The sequence below is a fragment of the Pristis pectinata genome, chromosome 24, assembly GCF_009764475.1.
Source record: "Pristis pectinata isolate sPriPec2 chromosome 24, sPriPec2.1.pri, whole genome shotgun sequence".
Classification (NCBI taxonomy): domain Eukaryota; kingdom Metazoa; phylum Chordata; class Chondrichthyes; order Rhinopristiformes; family Pristidae; genus Pristis; species Pristis pectinata.
The window spans coordinates 24500225-24518452 of NC_067428.1; the positions used below are offsets into that span (position 1 = coordinate 24500225).

General features: G+C 38.4%; 1 protein-coding gene across 1 annotated transcript in view; it reads left to right on the forward strand.

The window, feature by feature from the left end:
• hcn2b (hyperpolarization activated cyclic nucleotide-gated potassium channel 2b) overlaps window positions 1-18228 on the forward strand; it is a 101071-nt gene that overhangs the window by 25060 nt on the left and 57783 nt on the right. The window contains exon 3 of the mRNA XM_052037811.1: window positions 14372-14533. Coding sequence (XP_051893771.1) covers window positions 14372-14533 — 162 coding nt within the window. The remainder of the gene's footprint in view (window positions 1-14371; window positions 14534-18228) is intronic.

Genomic DNA, 18228 nt, shown 5'->3' on the forward strand with positions numbered 1-18228 from the left:
ATTTTACAATATTTTGATACTTTAAAGGAGTTTTTTTAAAGTAAAGATGTTTAAAATTTTCACCATTGTTTCAAATCCCTCTGTATTTTTGCTCTCATCTCTAGCTATATGATCATCTAAGGTTTCTGCATTCCTTCTAGTCTCCAGGTTACCGCTGAATTTAATTCCTCCACTATTGGCACCTGTCCTATCAGCTCTTAATCCATGAAGCTCTGGAATTCCTTAACCTTATCATCTTTCTACCCCTCTCTCCTCCTTTTGTGCTGTGCTTAAAACCTTTCCACTGGGCCAAACATTTGGTCATTTGCCTTAGTACCAATATATATAGGTTGGTGCCATATTTTATTTATAAGACTCCAGTGAAGCATTTTGCTATGTTTGATACATCAAAGGCAGTGCATAAGTGCAAGCTGTAATTCTGTTGACCAATGCTTTCAGTCACAATCAGGGTTCTGTTCTATATCACATTTTGTTGTGTATTTATCAGTGTATTGTCCTGCTTTTCCAATGTTGGTTGCTGTCAGGATCAGATCTAGGAGTTCACTGCTAACCAGTAATTGTGATCTCATCTAGTTGTCTGAGCAAAATAAATCATTCAAGATTTCTTACTCAAGATAGCAAACCAGGGAAGAAAATATTTAATTTTTTGTTAAATTTTGTGAACATATTATAAAGGCTGTAGAAAGACTAGAACATAAGATGAACTCTGAAATATTATAAATAAATATTAATAAATGTTTAAAAATTATAAAATCCATTATATTTTGAAATATCTATGTACAGAAGTACATATACAAAATATTAATTTCATCAGCCCAGTGAGTGCGCAAAGCAACAAACAGCTTGTAATGCCACCAATAACTCATTTACACCTTGCAATAATATAATATTTTCAGAACAATTTACAGAAAACCAGTTCAGAAATACCTGAAGCTCTCAGCATTGCAACTATTTTTTCTTGATTGCAGTGGTGATGGTTTCAAAACAACTGTACTGCGAATGTACTATGATTGTGGTAGACTGTACCTTTTGATTTCCACTTTGAACAATTCATGCACAGAAATCCCAAAGTTGCTATCTCGTAGTTTCACCATTATAGCAATTGCAAATTGCAGGTCACTTCAGTCACAATGTTTTAGTAATTTTGTGTGCTACTGTCCACCACATACTACTCATGTGCCAACAGAGATTTCTTGGAATGTAAATAAGTATTAGACATATAACTTGGCAACTTGGGTATTCATGAATTCCCCTTTAATTTAACATATTTATCTGTCTTAGGATTTCACGTAGTAAGTCCTTGCTCTAATAATAAATATTTTTACAGAACTATATCTAAGGGATCTAGCTTGGTGAGGACATTACCTTGAATGAAAATAGAGGTGACTAAATGAGTGAAAAAGATTAAGAGAAATCAATAAATTTGTCTTTTATTGTCAATAAACTCAAGGAGAAAGCAGAACTCCCTCCTCAGCGTTGCAGTATACTCATGTTCTAGAGTGGGGCTTGCACTCACTTTTGGCTCTGAAACCAAACCAAGGGTGATACTTCAGTACAAGCCATGCACATTCACAGCTGACATAATTACTAACGTATGTCAGACACTGGGGTGGCAGGAATGAAGAGAGTGTATAGTCTGATTCCTTGCCAGCTCCCTGTGTGCCTAGTTTACTTATGCTGTAGTGTGGAAATAAAAATAATATATTTGCTTTTACAAAGTGAACTTCTCACATCAGTATGAGCAAATCCCATTTTCTGATGATACTTTGATTGTGTCATTTTCAAATAGGGTAATTTTATGATAACAAAATAAATTATTCTTCTAAACACAGGGCCTAATTATGGTTTTCATTTTCCACTGTGTGTAATATTTGTCACTATACAGACTGTGGATGAGAACTATCCAAGTCCAGACAAGCTAGATGGTAAAATAAATAATATAAAGGACCTTGTAGTCACTACTTCTAAAGCAGTTTAGCTAAAGGCATTGTTTGGTGGAGGTACAAAGGAAATATTTAAGGTACCTTGACACTGAGACCAGTCAAGTGCATGAGCTCAATCAGTCTGTCTGCCAAGCCCAGGTCTTACCAATGACTATCTGGAGAGCTGGCAATAGAAACTTCTGCCACAGAAACCATAGACCAAAAGTGCAAATTGAAGGATAGAACAAGATACACTTTCTTAATCAATTCATCAAGTGGATATATCCCTTGTAGGTTCTTGATGCAATGTGTGCAGAGTAATGTGGGAGAGACACAGAACAATCGAGTCTTTCTGATTTATTTGAGGCAGCACATGTGTGCACAGTGAAACATGATTAGATACATCATTCAGTGATGTCACACATTGACAGATGCTACAACGTAGGCCTTTCTTTCGTGTCTTCTTCTTCATGCTGTTGAAGGCAGATATAAATTCCTTTCTTTGAATGTTCCAGTTATTTGTTGCAGAGCGAGTCCTAATTTTATTATCTCGGTGATATTGACTCATTACCTTCTACATGGGTAGCCTACTCTCCATCCATTTCTTCTTTTGTTAAATTCTCTCTGTGGAAGAGCACTCTCTCTCTTATCCAGGCAGCATTACTTCTTTTTCTCTTGATTGTTTGAATCCCTCTTGGTCATCCAATGACACTGCTTCTAGTCCAACTTTTTTCACTCCAAGTGATTATCACAAGCAGCTTATTTTGGTTGTCATTCATTTCCTTTTTTCTGCTCTGGAGTTAAAGCCCTCCTGGTAGTAAGTGTTGGTAAGAAGATCACTATTATCAGGTTCTTGTTGGGGTCAATGGGTATTGGTTGCTGATGCAGTATTGATTTACGCTTGGCTAATTATTTGGTTTGTCTTTGCAGATCCACCTTAATTTTCCTGACCATTCTTCCATCATAGTTAATGGTGGCCCTTGGGTACTTGAATTTCCCTCTTTGTTTTTGTGATATGTTTGTGATCTGTATATACAGTGGACCTCCAATGTAAGGTGAATCATTAAGTAACTGAACAAAAGAGATAAAGAGTAACAGAAGGGGGAAAGATAGCATCTTAAGCAAACCACCAACATAATAATTTATTCAGTGAGACATAAAACAGGAAGAAATGTACTAGGAGAGAAGAACTATATCTGTACCAGGTTCTTCCTGTATCATTTGCATTTGTTAGCTTTTTATTATCTTGTGTCATGTTTAGGCTTCTGCAGTGGCATAGATGCCATCGGACAAGCTGTGTGTAAGAACATGGTTACATACAGTACATAGTTAACATGAATAAGCAGACCTAAGCCAATTATTTTTTTTGGTTAATTTTTGGTTTGATTCTTCTGTGCACTTCCTCCCTCTAGACCTCTCCATTCCTGTACACACATCGGTAACTTCCTTCACTGTACTCACCATGGGTTTGTTTGGCCTTAGGTTTGCCATCCAAAATTCCACTGCTGTGTTCAAACTTGTACTGAGTACGTTGATCTCTGTGGACTCCTGATTAAGTAACGGTTCAGTTTTAAAGCCATCAACCTTGTTTGCAACCCCCTCCATTATCTTGCCATTCCCACTTTCCAGCACTATAACACCCTCACTCCTCAAATTCTGGCTTAGTGACCATTCCCAAAATTAACCTACAGCAGCATTAATAGCCATGCCCAATGTCCTCTCCTCTGGAAGTTCCCTCTATCTGTACCACCACTCTCCTCTATTGACACTTCTTAAAACTTACCTCTTTGACAAAGCACTTTGTTCTTTTGTCCTAATATCTCCTTATGTGGCTCTTCGTCAATGCTTAATAACTCTCCTCTGAAGAGTTTTGGGATGCTTTGCCAAAGTAGCCATGTTATATAAGAGGATATTGTTATTGTAAGGTGAGACATTGGTTCTGTATATTTCCTTCATGGCAATATTGGGTAAACCACTGCAATATTTAAGTTGTACCAGGATCATCAGAAACCATGTGGCCCTATGATCTTGGACTGTCTGTAAATGGGAAATCGGTTAATTACATTTAGTTTTTATTTTTTGAACTGAGAAACTACACTAAAGCAGTTATATTTCTGGTTAATCTCAGGGTTAGCTTCCCAATTATAAAATGCTTGTCCCCCCTGCTGGAAGATTTCCTCTGTACCATGCATGACAAAATTGTAAATTCATTCTTTATGAAAGCAACAGACAGAGGAACCTTGGGTGTCTGTTCTTGTATAGCAACTAATTTTAAATGACGAGCCAAGTACCAAACTGTCACACTGAGTTATGGTTACAATACAGTTCAGAATTTTCATGAAACATATTGGTCTAGAAATTTGTTTGTGTCCTGTAAATATGCATTAAAGAATTGCTGCTGTCATTAGAAAATGTATTTGTGCATGTCACAATTTTCCCCTTATTCCCTTCTCTAAGATATTGGACACGGTTGATAATTTGAACTAAGATAGTAATTTCTCTTCCTTTAAATAAATAAAGCATATTATCTAAATGGTGAGAGATTGCAGAGTTCTGACATACAGTGGAGTCTAGGTTTCTTGGTAAATGATTCACAAAGGCTAGTATGCAGGTACGAAATTTAAAATGAGGAGAATTATTGTGTAGAGCGAGGAGAATGGAATGGAAAATTGGGGAGTCTGGTCTTCATTTAGATAGGACATTAGTGACACAACATCTGGACTACATTCTCCTTATTTGAGGAAAGGTGTAATGCATTGGAAGCAGTTCAAAGAAGGGTTGCCAGACTGATACTTGGAATGGGTCACCATATGAGGAAAGGTTGGATGGTCTTGCGTTATATGTGCTGGAGTTATAAGAGTGGGAGAGCAATTGATTGAATCCAATAAGATCCCAAGGGATCTTGACAGGTTAGATGTGGAAAAAAAAATGTTCCCTTTTCTGAGAAATCCAAAAAACTGGTATTACTGCTTAAAAGTGAGGGATCACCCATTAAAAATGGAGGTGAAGTGAAACTGTTTCTGTCAGAGTGTGGTGGAAGTAGAGTCTTTAAATATTTTTAAGGCAGAATTAGATTGATTCTTGATGAATTGATCGATTGATTGATTGATGAATTGATCCTTGATGATCAAGGGGTGAATGGTTACCAGCTATAGCCGGGAATACAGAGCTGAGTTACAACCAGATCTGGCAGAATTTTATTGAATGGCGGAGCAGGTTTGAAGGGTCAAGTAACTGACTCCTTTCCTTCAAGGAGGCTGCAGCTGGCACATTCCACACTAAAACACTATTGTAACACAGAGAGTAGTTAGACATATTGTACAATCATTAGACAGTGACAGACTTAAACCAACAATTATTGCTCACGGATAGTATTACATCCATTACATGATTGGGTTTGAATAAGTCCTTTCATCTGTGGACCTTTCCAGTAGGAGGAGGCTTGGTGGCGGAGGTAAGGCTCAGGGACTGGGCAATGAATAGAGGGTTTCGTAACAATTACTTGGACGGAGTTGGTGTGTGTGCCCGTTGTTGGGAATCAGTGGGGCATTTGGCAAAAATGACAAGTCAGACATTGCCTTCTCTGGGAGGTGTTGAGGGTCATTGGTTATGAATGGGTGTTGGATTTCTGAGGGTGGCCTGTTCAAGTGCCAGATCCAGGTGGAGGTGAGGGAGGGTGGAAATCTGGTGAGGGTCATAAATTCAGGATGTGGGAGGGATAATGACCCAGGGAACAGGTGGCCTGAGTAAACAAATTATTTAAAGGAAATCTTATCCAGCTGACTTCCCATGGTCAACCTGGCACCTGGTCAGGAAGGTCTCCTTTTTGTGTTGAAAACTTGCATCGACGTGAGTGATCTGCAGACTGTGCAGGCCATGGATTTGCTGCCAAAATTTTAAGTTTGATATGCTTGCATTATGTTGCACTGTGTCCATTTATGGTCTTCTGTGCTCTGATGATAGTATAGTGGTTATGTTCCTAGACTAGCAGCCAGAATTCTGGATTATTGACCCAGAGATATGAGTTGAAATCCCACCATGGCATCTGGGGAATGAAACATTCAAATAATTAAATAACTCTGGAATTTAAAGGAGGGCAAAAGCTAACTTCAGTAGTGTTAGCCATGAAACTACCAGTTTGTGGTAAATTCAATAATGATCTCAGGGAAGAAAATCTGTCATTCTCTGAAAAGGTGCCTGGTCAATGTGTGTCTCCAGGTTGACTCTTAGCCACCTCCTTTCGTCAGGAGTATTTGGGGATGGGCAATAAATTCTGGCATTGCCAGTGATGTTCATGAGAACAAGTAAATAAAGTCGGATGCATGGCTGGAATAAAAATTATGCACAGTGAGCCCCCAGTTTTAATTACCTTTCTAGGGCAGATCTTTCATCCCATCACCAGCACTAATGTCATGACTTACTAGAGTGTCCCTTTGGAAATCACAGTTTCCAGCGCTAGTGTAAACAATGATTAATGGTGGCATCTTGCGGTCACCTACACCTGCTCTGTAGACTTCTCAAGGACTCCAACAGTACAGTGTGATCTTCCGCAGATTCTCCAGCTTTCAAGCTGGGAAATCTCCCCACCAAGACTGTACCAGCTTAAATGTGAAAATAACATTGCAGTCCCCATACAAGTGAAGGACAGACATTGGCTCCTGGAGAAAGGTTAGTAGTTATGTTTTTAGTATTTTTTTAAGTTACTTTAATTGAGGTTAATTGATTTTTAGTTCATGTGTGTGCTTTATTTCCTTTTCAAATATAAAGTATTTTTAAAATATTTAAATTTTGTGACTTTTTTTTACATTACTTTTACTAAATGTGTGTGAAATTCTCTAACGTTCCCAAACATTCTGTAGATCTGAGCATACTTACAGCTTTGACAGCATCTGATACTGTCAAAGTTAGCACATTTTCAACAGTGACAACATGCAATGCCCTTTCAGTAGATTTGGCCTTCAGGTAATACTGAAGTTTGCAATGATTGATCCACAACCAAAGCCATTGTTGGGATATCACTGCCTCAATCAAAATATTGTCCCACTTTGGATGCGCGAGAATTTCTAAGCCTTTGTTTCCTTTTCAACCAGTCTTCTGTAATTACATTAACTTATTTTCTGAGTGACACGTCACCTCCCGTAGGCATTGCCTGACAGCTGACTGACAGCAGCAGTGAGCTGAGCTCCAAACCCACATCCTATCATTCACCAATTCTCCCGAGACTTCAGTCTCTGTAACACCATCTGCATCAGGTTCTTTTCACTCACCAATCCTGCTGAGAGTCTTCCCCACACTCGCATTATCTCTGCATTTAACATCTCCAGTACTGCTCTCAGGGGGTGTGCCGTGAATAAAATGCAATGTTTTTATAAAAATGATGCAAGTAAACAATAGTCATTTTTTAACCATTATAGTGATTCATTGACAAGTTTACACTTGTGTCTAGCAGTGTTATTGTGAGCTCTTGTACCTTAGTTGTTGAGATCAATTTTTTCATATTTATAAGGAAAATGCTTTTGTCTTTGTACTCAAAAGTGGCTGGTATGTTTTGTATTGATCCAGTAAAATTATACCTTTATATTGTTATAATTGATGTAATCAGTGTGATGTGATCTTGATTCTGTGAACCTGGGTGTGATTGTTGTTGCTGGGGAATGGATGACGTGACAGGAAGCATTTTACATTGAACACAGATGGTTGGATACAGAATTTCCATCAAACCCATTGCCAATGTTCCTTGTTGTTAGTAACTATTTACTTGATGGTTGTCATTTATCGTCTCGGATGCTGCAGAAATCGTACACATCCTTTACGTGAACTTTGCACTGATTTAAGAAATCACACGTAAAGTTCATTCTTAGCTACCCTGAAATAACACTGTACAATTTTCATTAATATTTTAACAAAGGGATTAAACTTGTTTAAAATAATTATGTTTAAGCTTCTCATAAAATAGTACACAAATTAATTTCAAAAGGTTCCATTCATCATTTAAATGCTAATATAAGTTGAGTTGTATCGAAAATGTCATGGCCAGTTATGGGATTGGCCAAGCAAGGAGCTATTTTTCTATTTATTTACTTCTCAGGATTTGAGCAGTATGCCAAGGCCAGCATTTATTGTCCTTAGTAATGGAGAGCTGCCTTCTTCAACTGCTGCAGTCCTTCTGGTGAAATTAGTCCCATTGTTCTGTTGGGTAGGAAGTTCTATGGTTAAACTCATTGACAATGAAGGAAAGGTGATATACTTCCAACTCAAGATGGTGTGTGACTTGGAGGTGCTGGTGTTTCCATTTGCCTTCTACCTTTGTCCTTCTCGTTGGTAGAGGTGCAGGTTTGGGAGTAGCTTGGGTGAGTAACTGCATACATTTTGAGGATGACATGCACTGCAGCCACTGTGTGTCAGTAATGGAGGGAATGAATGTTCAGGATGGTTGATGGGTGCCAGTCAAGAAAGCAGTTTTGTCCTAGATGGTGTTGGGCTTCTTGAGTATTGTTGGAGCTGTACTTCCAGGTTGCTTTATCTATTAGCAACACTCAATAACAAGAGGTGACCTTCAGCTTTTTCTTTCTGTAGGTTGGATTTAAAGCAGTGACCTAGAAATTACTACCGCTGCAAACATTTATTTTCAGCTGTATTTGGGTCAGTGAATAAGACCATAAATTTGCAGATTCCATTGGCTTCAGATCAGCTTCACCCCTTAGGTAAATTCCAGATGTTAGCCAGTGATTTACTCATTCACACAAATGTGCAAAACTTTTATTTCTAACCCAAACAGGAAAATAATGAGTTGGTGGATGCAAAAGATCCAAGGCATTATTGAAGAAGAGCACGAGCTGTTCTAGCCAATATTTATCTTTCACAAACTCAACTTAAGTAATGTTTTCACCTCTCATAAAGGGATACTTTACCATTATTCTATTAACTTATTTTTGTCAACATGAAAAGCGGTATTAATCTGAGCCATTGTTGCTGCTGGTTGGATGTTGGGCTGAATCTTGGTGGCTGTACTCAATGGGACCTGCCAGGGTTCAGTCATTTGAATAGAATCAAAAAAACGGATCCAATGGCAGATTCCAATGGCAGAGCTTGGTCCCACTGGGATGGCTCTGCATAATCCTCTCTTTGATCCTATGCCAGATTGGAATGGGTATTGGATGGGAGACCCCCATTCCTTTTCATCTAGATTCTTTGGCCTGGTGAATGAGGAAGGTAACACTTTTAAAATTTATTTTGTTTTAGTTAAATGTTCTTAATAATTTCTAAGCATATTACTGTATTTCAATGATCTTTACTTATTAACATTTTTTGATGTGATATTTAGTTTTTAATTAATTACGCCAATTATACTGGTATTTAAGTGTCTCCAAATATCAGCATTCAGAGACATAAGAACATAGGAGCAGTAGTAGGCCACTTGGCCCCTCAAACCTGCCCTGCCATTCAATATGATCATGGCTCATCTGCCCTAGGCCTCATTTCTTCTTCTGTGCCTTTTCGCCACAGCCCTCAATTCTTTGACCTTCCAAAAATTTATCTATTTCTTTAAATATGCACAATGATCCAGCCTCCATAATCCTCTGCAGAACAGAATTCCAGAGGTTCACTACCCTCTATGAGAAAAAGTTCCTGCCTACATCAGGTTTAAATGACCGCCCTGTAACCTTGTAACTATGTCCCCTTCTTCGACATTCTCCCATTAGTGGAAATATCTTGACATCCACTTTGTTATCCCCCCTAAGGATCTTATATGTTTCAATAAATCACCCTTCATTCTTCTAAACTCCAAAGACTATAGATATAAATTCTTCAGCCACTCTTAATCAGACAACACTCTTATCCCAGGAATTAACTTAATGAATCTCTTAAAAAATATTGAAATGGAAATAAGTGATTAAAAAAATGTTGCTAATAAAAATAAATAGAAAATTAATTAAGACACATAAAAGACTTGGAAATAATAAAAACATTAAGCATTAAACATAAATAAAATATATTTTTCAGAAGTTTACTTACCATACTCTTAGCTTCCTAATCTCCTGACCTACAATCATTAATACTGGTGGCATCTTCAATCATACGCCAGTCTGACCAGGGGCAGGATCTGAGTATGATGCTAGGGAATTCTGTAAAGACTAGGCCCCGCTGTTGAATGCCACATGAAGTACAGATGCAGAGTATAGTAAGACATCTGTCATCATCTGTCACCCAGTAAGTCTGAGCTTTCTGCATTCACCCTTGTTTGTATAATAACATAAGGACCATGAGCAGTCTTAGACCAATCAGCTTGATCAGTCATTTTATAGGATCATGGTTGATCTTTTATCCCAATACTACTTTCCTGACTAACTCCATATCCCTTGATTCCCGTAATATAGAAGAATCTATTGGTCTCTGTCTTGAATATACTGAGTGACTGAGCCTCCACAATCCTCTTGGATAGGGAATTGCCAAGATTCACCACCCACTGCATAAAATTTCTTCTCTTCTCGGTCCAAATGGCTGACCTCTTATTTTGAGACTGTGACCCATAGTTCTAGGAACCTCATCCAAGGGAAATATCATTCCTACATTCACATTGTCAAGCCCAATAAAAAAATTATATATTTCAATAAAATAACCCCTCTTTCTTCTTGGCTTTGGAGAGTACAGGCCTCATCTGGTTATTTGGCAATCCCCCCCCATCCCAGGAATCAATCTGGTGAATCGTTGTCACACTTCTTTTGTCACAACCTGGTCAACCTTCACTGCATTTGCAAGCACATCCTTCCTTGGGCATGGAGAACAGATCTGTACACAGTATTCCAGCTATGGCCCAATCTAATTCCAGTGACCTTGCACTCAAATCCTCTTGCATTAAAGTTCATGCCAACATGCCTCCCTAATTGTTTGCTGTACCTGCACGTTAACTTTCAGTGATTCATGTAGAAGGACACCCAGATCCTTCTGAACACTCATGCTTTTTAATCTTTCATGTTTAATACAGGTTTTCTGTTTTTCTACCAAAATGAATGACTTCAATTTTTCCAAACTATATTCCATCTATCATGACTCGACCATTCATTTAATCTGTGTCTCCTCTGACACCTCCCTGCACCTTCCTCCCATCTCTCTTTGTATCATCATCAAACTTGATCCTTGCATCCAAATCATTGATATAGATTTTTAACACATGTCCCATGTCCAACAACTGCAGCACCCTATTAGTTGTGACCTTCCATCCTGAAAGTTACCAATTTATTGCTTCTCACTGGTCTCTGTCCATTAACCAATTCTCAATCCATGCTGGTATATTACCCTGCAATCCCAAGTACAATTATTTTGTTTAAAAATCTTGTGGAATAGCATGTGATTCCTTGACTAATTGAAGTTTCAGTGGCTGAATGCCAATTGTTTCAATGAGTGCTGTCAATTCCAGCTAGAGATTTGCCTTATCTCTTTACACCCTTTAAGAAAATAATGTTTTCTATCTCTGATATTTGCTGTTATAAAACATTCAATGCTCTAACAGTTCTCACTAAAGAAACAGCAATGTATAACTAACGTTGAAAAATATCAAGTCTGGAAAACAATTTTTTGAAACAATTTTAACTAGACCTGTAAGGCTGTACAAGGAGGTAGGCGACTGAGAATGATTTACTCCACCTTTATCTCCATTCCGGAGGAAGGATATAGTTTCCTTGGAAACACTGTAGTGTAAGTTCTCTAGATCGATTCTTAGGATGAGAGGATTATACTGTGAGAAGAGATTGAGTAAAATTGGCTGTACTTAGTGGATTTTTTAAAAAATGGGAGCAGGTCTAAAAAGGATTGTCAGTGGATGCTGAGAGGCTGTTTTCTCTGGATGAAGGGTAGAGAATTTGGTTTCAATATAATGGTGTTTTATTAAGAACATAGAACATTGAACATAGAACAGGACAGCACCGGAAGAGGCCCTTCAGCCCATGATGCTTGTGTCGACCATGATACAAAATTAAATTAATCCCATTTGCTCCCTGCTGTTCATGTGTCCGTGTCAGTGCCTCTTAAACATTGCAGCTATATTTGCTTCCATCTCTTCCCCTGCCTCTCGCTCCCTCCCTCCCAGGCAGCATGTTCCAGGCACCTCCCACTCTCTGTGTGAAAGAACCTGTCTCATAAATCTCCTTTAAACTTTCCCCCTCTCACCTTAAAGCTACGCACACTAGTATTTCCACTCTGGGGGAAAAACACTCTGACTATCAACCCTATCTCAGAATCAGAATCTATGCCCCTCATAAATTTATAAACTTCTATCAAGTCTCCCCTCAGCCTCCAGAGAAGACAATCCAAGTTTGTCCAACCTCTCCTTGTAGCTAATACTCTTTAATCCAGGCAATAACTGTGATGAAGAGAGATTTCCTTGAGTAGAAGGTTTGGATTGTTATTCTTTAGAAGTTTCCTTCCCAGAGGCCCGTGATGCCTAGCCATTGAGCATAGTCACCACTCTTTCATTTTTCCTCATAGCATAGAAGGAAACCATTTGGCCCATCGATTCTAGACCTGTGTTTAGAAATCAAACCTTCCATCACTAAGGGGATCATATTGCTAAGGAAGGATTAGGTAGCAAAGTGAATGAAATACAGAATCAGCCGTGGTCTTAATAAACGGTGGAGCAGGCTTGAGAGTGTGTGTATGGGCTTCTCCTGTCTTTCCTTCCCATGTTTTCATGCTTGTACTAATCCTTCAGCAGTTCCATTCCACTGGCCACACTATTTCAGTGTGCAAATGAAGGTGAAGTGAACCTGATTACAACTTTCAAGATGCTGGCGGAACTCAGTGGGTCAGGCAGCATCTACAGAGGGAAATGGACATTCAACATTTTGGGTTGAGACCCTTCATCTGGACTGTCCATATAGCAGTCTAGGTGAAGGGTCTTGACCTGAAATGTCAACTGCCCATTTCCCTCCGTGGATGCTGCCTGACCCACTGAGTTCCTCCTGCATCTTTTGCGTCGCTCCAGATTCCACCATCTGCAGTCTCCTGTTTCTCCTGATTACAACTTTGATGGAAAGCTGAGCAGCAAGAGTATGCCAATTTTAGAAGGTGATCCTACAAATGAGTCCTCAAGAGGAAGTTTTTAAAATGATATTTGAGGTGATGAGAAATGGCCATTGCTATGCTGGACTTCCCTCCCATTTTCTTCACCCCTATTCCTACATCACACCGACCTTCCTACCAGCTAACTAAGCCTCCAGTTTGCCTGATGTTGTTCCTACCCAGATCTTTCAATAAGGTGCCTGCTGCCTACTGGTGGCTTGTGTTGAGGTGAGATTATGTTGGTTAGTATGGGAAATGATGTATCTATTAATAATTAAAACCAATAAAAAGGGTCACTGAATTCCATCCAAGATCAAGTAATAAATCCTTGGCTGGTTTGGACTATGTTTTCAAGGTACCAGAAAATATAGATCCTCCCATTTAATTCCTGGACTGGTTATTTTTCCTAATTTGAATATTGTACTCTGAATAACAACTGTCCCTCATGTGGCACTCTCTGTTCCAATGTATGTAGTTGCTGCATGAAATAAGCACATTGATTAATTTTATTTGCAATCTGATGTAACTGTGTGATTTTAAAATTGAAGCAGTCATTTGCATGGCTTTTTTTAAATGATACTGATATATAAAAAATATATCATAGTAAGAGATTTGGTGGAAGTCATTAGAGGAAAAAATGGATACTAATTAAACTGCAGAGCAAACTGATGCAAATAAGCAATTTACATGGATAGCTACATTTAATTAAAATTCAGGTAATACAAGTAATAACCAGGGAAAATGCAATACGTAAGAGTCTACTAGTCTACTAAAGTTAAGCAAGATGTCTGTATGGATCTTCATGTGTTGTTTATCTAGATCTATCGATCTATTGATCGTTCGATCTAGTGATTTGAATTTGAACTAAAGAAGTTTAACCAATTGCATTCTTGTCCATGCTTAAGACATTTGGAGACGGTATTTTATAACAATTTAGAATTATGATTGCAATAAATTTAATAGATTAATGTTGGTTCTGCATCAGTCCTAAATCATAGATTAGAAAGGACTTTCTTAAGTTGCAATTAGAAGCATGCTATAGATTTATTGACTAACGTTACTTCACTCCATTCATGTAACATTATCAAATGATTGTGCACAGCATCTGCAAGGCTTTTTATTTTGTGTAATGTTCAGGAATCTGACTTTGTTGAAATCAGTAAATGCTTATGATTATTTCCATGAATAGAGCGCCTATTAATTTAAGTAGATAAACAATTGCAGGGCTCTGATGATAATTGCCAGTTCTTAATTTTAGTTAGTTTATGGATGTCAGTTGTGCAAATTTTCACATTTGCGTTCTACTTTCCAACTATTTCTCATGACAAAATGGTATGGAAGTTGAAAGCAAAGACCGTAATTATAACTACGCTTTTTTCTCTTGCCAAAAGATCTTCCACATGACTTATGACCTTGCCAGTGCAGTGATGAGAATATTTAATCTTATTGGAATGATGCTTCTCCTGTGCCACTGGGATGGATGCCTGCAGTTTCTTGTGCCATTGCTTCAAGACTTTCCAAATGATTGCTGGGTGTCTTTAAATAATATGGTGGTAAGTACAAAATTAGCATCCTTTAATATAAGGCATCATTTTTGTAATCTTGGATTTATTATTGTCACCAACACTTTTGTTCCTTGTTATTTCTTTCGTGTATTTAGACATTACACAAATATAGCTACATTTTTTTTTGCTTTTCTGTTGTTCCAATTTTGGTGGCCACATGCAAGGACTTGAGAAAGTAAAATCTTCTTGCACCAAAGTTGATTGTTAAGGAATTTTGTATAAAATCATGAGGGGCATAGATAGGGTCAACGCACACAGTCTTTTTCCCAGGGTTGGGGAATCAAGAACTAGAGGGTATACGTTTAAGGTGAGGGAGAGAGATATAATAGGAACCTGAGGGGCAGCTTTTTCAGCCAGAGGGTGGTCAGTATATGGAGTGAGTTGCAAAAGGAAATGTAGAGGCAGGTACATTAACAACATTTAAAAGGTACTTGGACAGGTACATGGATAGGAAGGGTATAGAGTGATATGGGCCAAACATGGGCAAATGGGACTAGCTTAGATGAGAATATTGGTTGGCACGGACCAATTGGGTCAAAGAGCCGGTTTCCATGCTGTATGATTCTATCACTCTATGACTGCAACAGTTATGGTTAGTACATAACGATGTATTAGCCCTAGTCCAAGGGATGTGGTGATGGGGGGGTGGGGGGGGGGAGCACAAATTTATGATTTTGAAGCAAAATACAGGAAATATTTTAGGAAGTATTAGATAGTTTCTTCGGGAAGAAACCAGGAAACTGAATCCATGTGACTCATGGAGAGGAACGTTGACACTGAAACAAGGACCTGTCTTGGGTCTGACATCTTCTATACTTTCTATTGTTAGAAACAGCTGAAATACATTTAAGTTATTTCTAAAAATTGAAATAATTCAAAGGATTTTTTTAAGAAGTTAAAGAAGTAAGTTTATTTAAACCTCATTAAGCATGTAAATTAATTAAAATATTAATATTATTGAAATAAAAGAAAATAACACAATCATTTACCTTCACTTGTCTATTATCTGAAGATCGGTGACCCCATTCAGGTGAATGTGGTCACACAAATTACACCATCCATAGCCAGTGTAAAGCTGAAGGGCCAGATTGTATCTAGCCCCTCAACCCAGTGTGTTATGGAACCATCCCAGCCTCATTGCTGAGTCTAGGTGTGCAGCTGGAGGTTGGATGCACCAGTTTGTACTTAAGAGCTGTACTGCGCAGCTGTGGAAGTACTGAACACACTGACATGTGCTCTGCAGCTAGTAACCAGCAGTACAATCAGTTTCTGGGGTTGAGAGGGAAAAATAAATCTGCCATGATCGAATGGCAGACTTGAAGGGCCGAATGGCCTAATTCTGCTCTGATGTCTTATGGTCTCTCATCACTCTACCTGATTGCAATAACACATTTCACCTCTATCATATGTATGTAACTCTTTTTCTGTCGATCTTAATAGTTGAGAAAATATTTTTGCTCTATTTCTCGTGCAGACTTTTGTCTTTCAACGGTCTTTCATTTAGAATGTGTTCTCTCCACCTAAAAGAAAATATCACCTTAAAAAGCAGATCAGTTTGCTTGTACCTTGTGACTTGAAAAACTGCAGTGATTAGACTGCAATTATATTCAATATTTTCTTTAGAGCTTATTTTACAAAATCTAATAAGAAAAGAACTCCTCCTTACCCATGCTGAGAAGATGAGGATACTTAGCTCATCATAATTAAAGTAATTGAATCTGATCTTATGCCCTATTGGCAGCTCAGACTTTATGTAACGTAGCATTAAAAATAAATTTGTCTCTTCTGGCTTGGGCACAGTGGTCAGAAAGGACTCCTTCTGAGCTCTAAATACCAGGATTCCCAACATCAGTAGTTCTCTCTGCTCTATTTTGCTCTTATTTAAGAACACTATTATTTGCCATAATGAAGATGTTCTCATGGAGATAATTAAAAATGGGAGATAATTGGTCATTTCTAAATTTTGGCTTGCATCTGTCATAGAGTCCTAGAGAGATATCATTGAAACAGGTCCTTGTGCCACTGTGTCTGCACCAACCATCAACCATCCGCTTACACCTACCTACATTGGCCTGACCACAAGAATGAAGCCAAGTACAACAAAATAATGATGAAATCAGAAGGGCTGTGGTTGGAGGTTTCTTTCCAGCAATGCTGAAAATGATGGCAGATGACTTTCAACCTCATTCGCATCATTACTGTAGAGAAATAAAGGACTGCAGATGCTGCAATCTGAATGAAAAACACGGTGATGCTGGAGGAACTCAGCAGGCCAGGCAGCATCCGTGGAGAAAAGCAGCAGGCGGTCAACGTTTCAGGTCAGGACCCTTCTTCGGTACTCAAGAAGAGTCCTGACTCGAAACGTTGACCACCTGCTTTTCTCCACGGATGTAGCCTGGACTGCTGAGTTCCTCCAGCATCATCGTGTTTTACACCCATCATTGCTGTGGCTGTTGAAAATGAAAATTATTCACTCCACAGAAATGTTGCATTATATTGATTTCCAACCTGCCTTTTTAGAATAATGCATGAATTAAATGTGCTGAAAAGATGTTTGTGGCACATATCAACAATCTTCCCAAGATGCTATCAATATGCCGCTCAATCTCATTTCCTGTTTGAAAATTCTTTCAGAGGATATTTTTTTAAAGACTGCAGCTTGAATAATTCTATCCGTGTAACTAACGTGGTCTGCTTTAGCTTACAATGCTCACACAATTTGGTGAAAATGCAGCATGACATAAGTTAATTACAATTGTACCTTTTCCGCTTTCCAGTAATGAATTTAACTGAAATCAGCCCTATTGCATAAAATGCTGTGTAGTTCATACTTTAGAATTTTTAAGTTGCCATTAAAACTGCACATTGAAGAACATAGTTCACAGAGCATCAACTGTGAGGCTAACTAAAATTCTTTTATTCTTTTCACTTATTTTACTCTCTCTGAATACTTCTCACACAAAGTTCTTCTGAAATTTCATCAAAACTATTGGCACCTGATTCAATTAAACCTTGGAGCTGTTTACATCAAGCAGGATTTTAAAAGACATTTTCAACTTGGATCAAAAATTAAATAAAGGCCCATACTTTGCAGTCAATGGTGCTTTCTGCTGACTTTAGAGAAAGCTACTCACAAAGATCTATCAATCTCTGTGCTGTGATCTATGCTTTTCTGATGCTCAATACTGGTTCAAATGGATCTCTGGTATTCAGAGTCAGTGATTCCTTCAGACTGATTAAGCAGCTTGTCACATTGAAGAATTCTCAGAAACTAGGATAAAGAATGCACAATTTTTAAGTAATACTTTAAACATGTTGCAAAAACAAAGATTAGAACATAAGATATAGGAGCAAATTAGGCCATTCAGTCCAACGAGTCTGCTCTGCCATTCAATCATGGCTGATTTTTTTAACCGCATTCTCCTGCCTCCTCCCCATAATTTTTAACCCCTTTACCAATCAAGAACTTATCAATCTCTGTATACCCAATGACTTGGCCTCACAGACCTCCGTGGTAACAAATTCCACGGATTCACCACCCTCTGGCTGAAGAAATTCCTCCTCATCTTAGTTGTAAAGGGATGCCCCTTTATACTGAGGCTGTGCCCTGGGATCCTAGACTCTCTAACTAATGGAAACATCCTTTCCATGTCCACCCTATCCAGGCCTTTCAGTATCCAGTA